Here is a 10885-nt window from a genome sequence, read left to right on the forward strand (position 1 = left end):
ACTCTTCGATTTTTTATTTTGAGACCGCGTTTTGAGGTTTTGAGTGACCACTGGTGTTAAAAAGTGTAAAGTTCGATGGTCATACTGTTAAGAATTGAAGTTGAGTGGCCACAATGTTAAAATGGTAAAGTTAAGTGGTCATGGGTGTAATTTACCCTAATATCTAATCAATAAACATGGTGTCAAATAATCTTTTCTCTGACTTGTCCACGTTGAGCTTACATGGTAACCAAATAACTATACAAAAATCATATGTTTTGCAGGTCATCGATCAAAATTTTATAAATTGGATTGGATTTGAATTTTTATTTTTCAAATTTCAGTTCAATTTTACTCGCGCCTTAGAAGAATCTTGATAATAGAGTTTTATATTCCTTTAATTCGTCAAAATTAGCAATTGAATTGTTTATACTAAATTGAATTTTCCTTAATAATAATATATTGAGTTTAGTTCCGCTTAAAACCGAATCAAAAATCAATTTACTTAAAAATTATAAATTGAATTTATTTGAATTTTATGTTTCAATTTTAATTTAAATTCTCACCAGATATTAGAATTATTAAATCCAGAATGGGATTTCATTAATTAAATGGTATAACAAAAAAAAAAAAAAAAAAAAACTTAAAAAAACCAACAATACAAGTAAATAAAAATAATAATAAACAAAAAAAAAAAAAAAACTTAAAAAAACCAACAATACAAGTAAATAAAAATAATAATAAACAAAAAAAAAAAAAAAACTTAAAAAAACCAACAATACAAGTAAATAAAAATAATAATAAACAAAAAAGTCCTACCGAGATTTGAACTCGGGTTACTGGATTCAGAGTCCAATGTCCTAACCGCTAGACCATAGGACCTTGATGCTATATCTCATCTAACTATTTCTTTATTCAATACGTCAAAATAAAACCCACTTCCTTTTGGTTAGAAGCAAGAATGACTAAACGCTTAAAAAAGAAAATTAAGAATTGCGACTAAAGATACTATGTGTTTTTTAATATTCCAATGTTTATTCCCCAATAGTGACATTACAGAAAATTATTGTTAGTTAATTAATATATTTCTTAATTTGTGTCAAATACCCTAGAATGACCGATATAAGAGAATGAAGGAAGTATATCACTGTCATAAGAAAATTTTTTATTATTTAGATATTTCAATTCGAAAAAAGTTAAGGATTAGAAGGATTGGGCTGCACCATATATATGAAAGAATATACAATAATGATGTATTTGATGTCAATTGATATATGTATGCCCCAATTACAAATGCTCCACAAAGGTGTCACAGGTGATTAAAATCTCCTCACCAAGGTCCAATACAAAATGAGCCACATTTAAATAGATTCAGTTCAGAATACGATTAATCCAACGTGAGGTATATAAGCTCCTAGAAGCTTACCAGATAAACCGATAAGTCGCTCAAAGGCATTCAGCATTTCCTACCCATTTGTATCTTGGGAATTCTACATCTCCATCGGAGACGGAGATTAAATACACATGATATCTAGCAATCAACCAGGAGAAAAAGACGAGCCTTTACTGCAACTATTATAGATGAGTGCTCTGAATTATATTTGATGTTAAAAATAAAATGTTAACAATAAATAATTAGGACAAAAGTAGAGGTCACATCTATTAAGAATGAAATGAGAGAAACCCGACTAAGGTGGTTTGGCCATGTGAGACGTAGAGCGCTTGATGCGCCGGTTAGGAGAACCGAAGAGTGGCAAAGGGATGTAGTGGGGAGGGGTAGGGGAAGACCTAAGCAAACTTGGAGAAGGGTGATCGAAAGTGATATGAGTTTACTAGAAATTGAGGAAAATATGGTAGTGGATAGGACGGAGTGGAGGGCGCGAATTTGTGTCGCTGACACGACTTGATTTCACGGTTTTATATGATGGTTCATGTTAGCCGACCCCGAATCATTTCGGGACTAAGGCTTTGTTGTTGTTGTTAAAAATAAAATGTTAACAATAAATTAAGAAGAGAAGAATACTCATAACTGAACAAATGAAAACCCACTACGATTTACAATCGGTAAAAACCAATATTTAAAAAAATTACATATACCTATCCTACCTATGCTTTCTGCAATTCTATCAACTCCTGATTCTATCTATCTATCTATCTATCCATCTATCTATCTATGCGATGGGGTGACTATCGAGAACAAGATTTACCCATCAAAAAAATAAAATTTAATATGACTAATGAATCATCTTCTCAATGGCATCTATAACTCTGCTGCAGCGTATCTATATGCAGGCTGCTTCAATCCTAGTCATCTTCATCTTTCTGTTAGCCAACAAATTTCTATAATATCATCCAACTTCAAACCATAAAAAGGTAATTCAAATCTTCCACTGTTAACCGAGTCTGACGCCCCCCGGTTTCATCTTCTCCAAACGCAGATGCAACCATCTCTCTCTTCTTTTCCTGCAATCAACGACATAGGTTTTTTAATTTCAGAGCATAAATCATAAAAATGCCTGAATCATCTGCAATCAAATAACAGTCAGATACTTGCCTGTAATGCTAAAATTCGATCTTCAACTGTATCTTTTACAGTTAAACGCAATACAGTCACAGGACGAGTCTGTCCAATGCGATGTGCCCTATCTATTGCCTGGTCTTCAGTAGTAGGATTCCACCAGAGATCCAGAAGCACAACACGACAAGCGGCAACCATGTTCAATCCCAGACTAGCAGCTTTCAGAGACATAATCATCACTGTTACCTGTTAAGGAAACAGACTTTAGGAGGGAAAAATCAATGGAAACTATTAAAGAACAAGCAAAGTTGAGTTTTCATGTCCCACAAACCTCTGGAAGAGTATTGAAATCCTGTATAGCTTTATCTCGGGCAACAACCGACATTGTTCCATCAAGTCGTCTGTATTGAATGGATGAACTTTTAAGACAAGCTTCAAGCAAATCTAACATCTTTGTCCATTGGGAGAACACTATGGCCTTCTCACCAACCACCTTAACTGAACCATTAACATTGTCATTCACATTTGAATCTCCACTACCCCAAGCATCTTTAACTGAATTCCCAGAATTGCTGGAGCTTTCAGGACAGACACTAGAAGAATTTACATCAAGTGAATTATGTAATGGACCAATTCTAGATGTGCAATCCTTTGGTTTGGTCAGTGATTGCAAAACTTCAAGAGCAGCCCTAATCTTCGAAGAATTGAAAAGACCCTCAGAATTAAGGTTAACTGCTCTAGTAGTTTCAGAGCCGGATACATCTTCTGCAGAAGGCTGACCAGAGAGAGAACTCTTTAGTGTTGCTTTCGAAAAGACGGATGATTTATTTAGTCGAACACTGCATTTTGAGTTGGCACACTGGTTGTCATCACCAGTAAGATGTTCGCCTATACATTGGTTGCAGAAAACATGGCCACATATTGAAACAACAGCATCTTCCGGAGAATCCTGTACAGAAGTCAGAAAAGAAATAAGAGAAGATAAAACATGAAAATGCATATTTTTGCAAGAAGTTGATTAAGATAATTCAACTTAAAAAATGGGACAAAATAAAAGTTGTTTAAGTGAAAATGAGGTTTCAATCTAATTTCTCTTTGGGCTACACTAAACTTTATCGACTTCTGTGAAATTATTAGTTCCAACAGTTTGGTGAATTCACATTTCTAGACTCAACTGTGGTAACATCTGATACTTCCTATCAGCTTTTTTCAGTAGAGAGAGAGAAGATCCTCCAAGTAGTCTATGAAGGAATCCAAGTCCTATGGGAATTTAATATTAGGATCCTCAGAACACATATGCAAAAAAATGACAGGAAGTTGTAAGAAACAGCTTCTTAAAGCAAAAAAATACAGTGAACCAAAAACACATTTGCCTAAAATGAAAATAGAGTGTGTTGAAGAAAGTATAAGACGAAATAGTAAAACAAACATACATTGCAGATGCCACAGATTGCCAAAGATGCTTCAAGACAATTTAAAAGGTCTATTTGTTTCTCCCTAGCAAGTTTCTTTGCAATCTCAATCGAACATTTTCCCAAATAATTTGAACCCTTGCCCTTAACAAGAAGAGGATGATCACAAGCCTGGCGAAGTCGCAACAGCATCAACAAGATATTAACATAATTTTGTTTGACTGTTCCAGCAGCTGCATATTCCTGAGAAGAAAAGCAAGTTCAGAGTTTCAAAAAAAGTATGTTCAACATTATAATTGTTTAATGATTACCAGAACTAACAGATGAACAATAGCGGGAAAAGAAAAGAACACAAAAAAGGAAGTTCAATAGAAACAAATTTTGTCAAACATCTACTCAGTGCTTACTCTGAATTGATCACGAGAATCAGCCTCCAGTCTTGTGTAAAAGTCCCTCTCTTCATCACTAAAATCCACCTTTCTCAGTTCTACCAGTTTGGGTGGTAGTGTAATAATCGGTTCCCCATCAATTTTGGTACCTAGATCAGACACAAAAAAGACATGAGCACAAGGCATTGCAATGAGCTGCATAACATCATCTTTGTATCTAATTGTATACAGTTCGTTACATAATATCAACACACAATTCAAAAATTAAAGCATTGCATTAAAACAGTAGGCTACTCGATACCAATATGAAACAAGATGTTTTACTTAAAAGGGAAAAATAGCATGTAAAACAAAATATACTACTAATTAAATCAATCTTAGAGTTCAATATGTCAATCACAAGGAACACAATGCATGTGCAATTTAAATCAAGACAGAGATCATCCTGAAATATACATGTGACTGCAGTGATTGAGGGGACAAACAAAACATACAGCAAGGGGGGCAAAGTGTGACTTCTCAGCAAAACAATAGGCCTCAACAAGGATAAGGGAAGAAAAAACTTAGAAACAGAAAGTCATTCTCAAGTTATATACGAATCTTGAAGGACATCAAACTCAGAACACAAAATACAATAAGCACAACATTGATATTCTGACCTTTTGTGCGGCGAAGCATTATCGTTTTCAGAACTGCTTGCAACCTTTTGTACCCCTTTGTTGGATTTCTTTGAATTGGAGCCTTGATCATAGAGCAGAATGAATTATAGACTGCGTACGGATCATACCTCAGAAATCTAAAGTAGCTGTACAGGTCATCAATAGCATTCTGAATCGGAGTTCCAGACAAGCACCACCTCCGCTTTGCACGAAGACCCCAGCAGGCCCTAGCAACTTGAGTTCGGTGATTCTTGATGCTCTGAGCCTCATCAAGGACAACCCTAAACCAAGCCACCTTCGCAAGAGGTCGAGCAACAGACTCCCGTGCAGCATCCTTGCTCTTCTTGTTCTTAGAACATTTTTTTCCATAGCTAGGAGGATATTTTCTTTTCTTACCAGATGAAAGTCCCAGTGATGCAACATCATCACCTTCTGCTTTTTCTATCTCATCATCATCATCATCTCCATCAACAAGAGGCTGCTTGGGGACCTCCATGCTGACTATAGAATATGTTGTTAGAACAACATCATACTTAGCAAGCTCATATGGATCCTTCGTTCGATTGCTTCCATGGTACACCAGAACAGAGAGGTTCGCTGCACTTGTTACCTTCTTCTGCAACTCATCTGCCCATTGCCTTAGCACACTTGTCGGACAAACAACAAGAGTTCCTGCTGAAGGCCTTCCTTTAGAAGGTGCAGAAGAATTAGTCCTCTCACCTGGGCATAGATATCGAAAGGCTTGATAACCGTCAGTAACCTCATCATCATCCTCATCCAAATTCAAGGTTTCAAGCTCTTCCTTCTTAACCACTTGCGTATTTGTTTTAACAAGTGCAGGTCTTTCCTTAAGTATAAGAGCAATTGTTGATACTGTCTTTCCCAATCCCTGCAACAGTTTGTGGCATAAGCACACAAGTCTACAATTAATTGAAAATATAGCATTAACTGTTTTTGCAAGAAAATGATATCCACCTGATCATCTGCAAGAATCCCCCCAGAACAATACATGCTAGAAGTCTCCTTTTGGACCATCCATGATAAAGCAATGCGCTGCACATCACACATTTTAGATTTGTTAGAAGACAATTCCACAAACTATGTTCAACCAGCAACAACAGCACTCAACCATATAGTGTAAAATAAGATTACAGAATCCCATAACAAGGTCTTGAATATAAATCCGGGCAATGGGTTTACATTAATAGCTCTAATAAAATAGGGGGCAAAATTAGACGGAAAAAAGGACCAGAACAACATTGCCCTCGCCATAATTAAGTTGTGAAGATCTAAATTCAAAAGTTTATTTATTTAAAGATTTTTACATGGGTTAATTTGATGTTTGTTTTTCAAATGTAATATAATAAAATGTTTTAATCATTTGTGATGTTTGTTTTTCAAATGTAATATAATAAAATGTTTTAATCATTTGTGACCGTTATTTCCTAATCAATCATTTGTCATGTACCCTAAGGAATGACAAGGTAGTAACTTATACAAAACTTAGTATCTGTCAATCAGATAGTCTTACTACTCAAAATAATCTAATATTTTTTTAGGTTACAGATTCTTGCAATATAACCAATTTCAATAAGCCAGATGTTGCTAGTCCAGATAGATTCAGTCAAACTAATCACCAAATACAAACTGTACAATCAGGCTGAAAGAAAGTGTCACAAACTCCTAACCTGGTGTCTCAAAAGAGGTACCGCCAAAACACCTTCGGGTGGATTAGCTTCAGTTTTTGGCTGAGAAAGATCCTGTTATACATTTTACAACTTTAGCCACACCATTATAATGAACTTGAGGTTAACTGGTGAGGTTAAATAATATAAAATCACTAACCTGCAATGCAGCTCGAAATATCAATTTCTCGTCGTTACCCCTTTGCCTTGTACTTCCAACTACATTATAATGAACAGAATCACCATATGCAGAACGTTGAGCAAGAGCATAATGAACAGAATCACCATATGCAGAACGTTGAGGAGGAGCACTAGTCTTTCCATGTGCAAGAGATTGGTTCAAGCGTGCAGGCTGACTGATATCTTCAAGGATACATATGTCAGGATCGTCATCAACATGAGAACTGCTACCTGAAAAATTACTCTGAATCGATTCACGGCTAATGCTTGAGAGATGACTCAAGCACTTGGGTGGAATCAGATTACTATGTCTCTCATCCTTGATACAAATCCTTGGCTTCTTGTTTATATTTGATTCCTCAACATGTGCAAAACGCCGCTTTGAAGCATTTACATTCACATGCACACCATCGCGGGGAATTTTACCAGTATTTCCTTGAACTTGAGTTATCCTAGATGCAGAAAATTTGTCTCTTTTCTCATCTTTCATGCAGACAGAATTCTTCTGACTAAGCAGAGATGATGAAACACCAGAGAATGACTGCCTAGACTCTTCTTGAACAAGATTACTTTCATCAGTGCAAGAACTAATGTGATTGACTGCCTCATGAGTCATTTCATCAGGATTATACATCATGCTCCTACAGGCAACCACTTTCCTTGTTTTTGCATTCTCTAATGCAGCATCGTGCATCTCAAGGGCTGATCTAAGACAAGTGAATTTAATTCCTGATGGCTTGTCATTTAGAAGCCTATCATCAGCAGCATTAGATGGAAAATTTCCACCACCAAGTGACATACAGTTACTTGTCTCATTTGTAATATTCAATCTCTTAGTATCAGCATAGTCAAACATTGAAATCTCAGATGCAGAGCATGAACTCTCACTTTGAAACTCCCCTACGCTATCTTTATTGATAGCCATATGATCTACATTGCTAGGCATGAATTCAAAATTGAAATCATCTCCAAAGCTCGGTAGACAATCAAAAAAGGTATCATCCGAATTGCTGTCAATTGGTGGGCCTGAACAAGGATCACAAGTATAGTAGTAACATTAGAATTATGATGAAAAGTACAGTAACTATATAGTATAAAAATAAACATCTGCACAAATGGCATACCCATGAAATTGTAGCAACCATTTTCTGGCCCTGGCATTCTTAAGCTGTTTTCAGTTAAGAAACCTCCATTTCCAAATTTCCCATCTGAAATTCCCATATAGAGGTCTAGTGAAGCATCTACAATTGGCAGAAAAGAAATAAATCATGAGATCATAAACAATAGGGGCAACCAGAATAGAATGCATAGCACAAATTTCAAATTATTATCCAATTATGTGCACAATAGATAAACACAATTTTAAGGCTTCGCGTATCTTAAAAACAAACAATATTTATAGAGTACAGTTCAGGTCCATTACCACTCTGAAGCTGAAAGTTGTTCTGGTTGCTTAAATCAGTAGCTGGTTCAACTTTCACATTCTGGTGCAGAAAATCCTTAGGATTACTCTGCAATTTTGTACACACAGCAAAATATTTACTAAAAGAGTAGTCAAAGCATATTTCTCTCTATAAACATAAGTTACAGCTAGATCATTCAAATAAAATTTGAAATTTGAAATTTCCCTATCGTATATCACTATATGGGAGAGTAGAGATAATAAAACAATGTATTTATAAAGGGTTGTTCCAAAAAATTATTATCTTATTAATTTATTAAAATTGATCATTTTTTGAACTGGCCCAAGTCTGGACCAGAAGAAATTATTATTTTAAAGAGATTATTAATTTATCGTGTATTAATTTATGAAGGTTTTACTGTATATTGTGATGGGATAATCCAAAGAACTATCCCAATTTCAATGATATCAACCATACCATCATTATTTATCCCGAATCAAATATGGAACTGAAAGATAAACAGAAGCTCCAGTTCAAATGGGTGATAATAAACAAGCAAAAAATCTTTAGGATTACTCTGCAATTTTGTACACACAGCAAAATATTTACTAAAAGAGCAGTCAAAGCATATTTCTCTCTATAAACATAAGTTACAGCTAGATCATTCAAATAAAATTTGCAATTTGAAATTTCCCTATCGTATATCACTATATACACACTATATACATTGTGATGGGATAATCCCAAGAACTATCCCAATTTCAATGATATCAACCATACCATCATTATTTATCCCTAATCAAATATGGAACCGAAACATAAACAGAATCTCCAGTTCAAATGGTTGATAATAAACAAGCAAAACATCTTTAGGATTACTCTGCAATTTTGTACACACAGCAAAATATTTACTAAAAGAGTAGTCAAAGCATATTTCTCTCTATAAACATAAGTTACAGCTAGATCATTCAAATAAAATTTGAAATTTGAAATTTCCCTATCATTGTGATGGGATAATCCAAAGAACTATCCCAATTTCAATGATATCAACCATACCATCATTATTTATCCCGAATCAAATATGGAACCCAAACATAAACAGAAGCTCCAGTTCAAATGGTTGATAATAAACAAGCAAAAAATCTTTAGGATTACTCTGCAATTTTGTACACACAGCAAAATATTTACTAAAAGAGTAGTCAAAGCATATTTCTATCTATAAACATAAGTTACAGCTAGATCATTCAAATAAAATTTGCAATTTGAAATTTCCCTATCGTATACATTGTGATGGGATAATCCAAAGAACTATCCCAATTTCAATGATATCAACCATACCATCATTGTTTATCCCGAATCAAATATGGAACCGAAACATAAACAGAAGCTCCAGTTCAAATGGTTGATAATAAACAAGCAAAAATACTTAGCTAGAGCTCAAGAACGAACTCTAAAGGGTTGGGACCGGGCTATTTGTTATTGGGAGGTTATTACTAAATAGAGTTTGGTAATGTAATCCAGGTTATTACCAAGTTGAGACAGAGTTTTTCTATAACAAAATAGAGGTTATTCCTATATATAAAGTATTCATATACAGAGGTTTTAGTGTATACAAAACCCAGTTCCAGGTTCCAAATTTCTGCTACGTACTTCACTGAAATTATGTTGCACAACAAAAACAATTAGGCTTGGACAACAAAACCCTAGTGTTATTCCATACTTCCATAATTTATTAAATGAGTGAAGCATTCCCTTGAGACTTATCTATCGAATAGCAGTACAGTACAGAGACCTACCTGAGAGGGATCTTCGGTTTCTTCCAGAATGTTAAAAAACAAATCCATATCCATCGACAAATCCCCACCACAATCAAAATCATCAACGCCCAGAATGTCGTCACCAGAAAATAGTCCCGAACCACCGGGCTCCATCATCAAAACCAATAAAAAAAATGTACCAATTCAATTCCCCTCCAAAAGCCCCAAACCCTAATCACAGACTCTGAACTACTACAAAATTGAACCCCAAACCCGTCGATCCAAATATCAGAAAACCCTCGACCGAAAGCAACTACAGAAATAGAATCGCGGCGGAAGAAGTTTCCTCTTGTTTTTGGGGAAATGTTCTCTCTTTTTCCCTTTCCTCGATGTCGCTGTGTGAGAGATGCGACTTTTCCAGGCTGAAACGCGAATGGGAGAAATTGGGGTTGGCGCAGTTTAAATATGAATCGGGTCAGAAGGGGAGGCGTACGTTACACGACTTAATTTTTCCCGTATACTGTGCTGTACAACTCACTTTCTTAGTCTGAAACGTTAAACATCAACCGATGGATGGTCATAAATATGTTAATTAAATAACTCAAACGTTAGGCTTACGTGATTTGAGATGCACCGAATAGTTACACTTACAGCCAGGTCAGTCAAAAAAAAAAAAACTTATCGGTCATTTATTTAAATTTTAATATTGGTTTTATGGTGTCTTTTATGGTTACTTTGTTTTTGACAAAGTACCATTACTTGGTGTGTTTTCACCATTGGATGATGGAGTATAAAATCAATCCAATGGTGAAAACACACAAAGTAATATCTACTTTGTTAAAAACAAAGTAACCATAGCCTTTACCTTGGTTTTATAGATTTTGTCCGTTTCACATTCGGAAT

General features: G+C 35.1%; 1 protein-coding gene and 1 non-coding gene across 2 annotated transcripts; both read right to left on the reverse strand.

Moving 5' to 3' along the window:
- Nucleotides 1-789: 789 nt before the first annotated feature.
- On the reverse strand, nt 790-861 carry TRNAQ-CUG (transfer RNA glutamine (anticodon CUG)). The gene has a single exon. It is a non-coding gene; the product is annotated as a tRNA-Gln (tRNA).
- Nucleotides 862-2009: 1148 nt separating this feature from the next.
- LOC136232189 (helicase-like transcription factor CHR28) lies at nt 2010-10399 on the reverse strand. Its single transcript, XM_066021233.1, has 12 exons — nt 10022-10399; nt 8246-8333; nt 7947-8063; nt 6803-7848; nt 6646-6717; nt 5933-6010; nt 4958-5846; nt 4317-4447; nt 3931-4152; nt 2829-3446; nt 2534-2743; nt 2010-2442 (listed from the first exon to the last, which is right to left on the reverse strand). The coding sequence occupies exons 1-12, from the start codon at nt 10157-10159 to the stop codon at nt 2338-2340; spliced, it is 3714 nt and encodes a 1237-aa protein (XP_065877305.1). The 5' UTR covers nt 10160-10399; the 3' UTR covers nt 2010-2337.
- Between the last annotated feature and the right edge of the window lie 486 nt (nt 10400-10885).

The sequence above is a fragment of the Euphorbia lathyris genome, chromosome 6 (genome assembly GCF_963576675.1).
Source record: "Euphorbia lathyris chromosome 6, ddEupLath1.1, whole genome shotgun sequence".
In the NCBI taxonomy this organism is placed as follows: domain Eukaryota; kingdom Viridiplantae; phylum Streptophyta; class Magnoliopsida; order Malpighiales; family Euphorbiaceae; genus Euphorbia; species Euphorbia lathyris.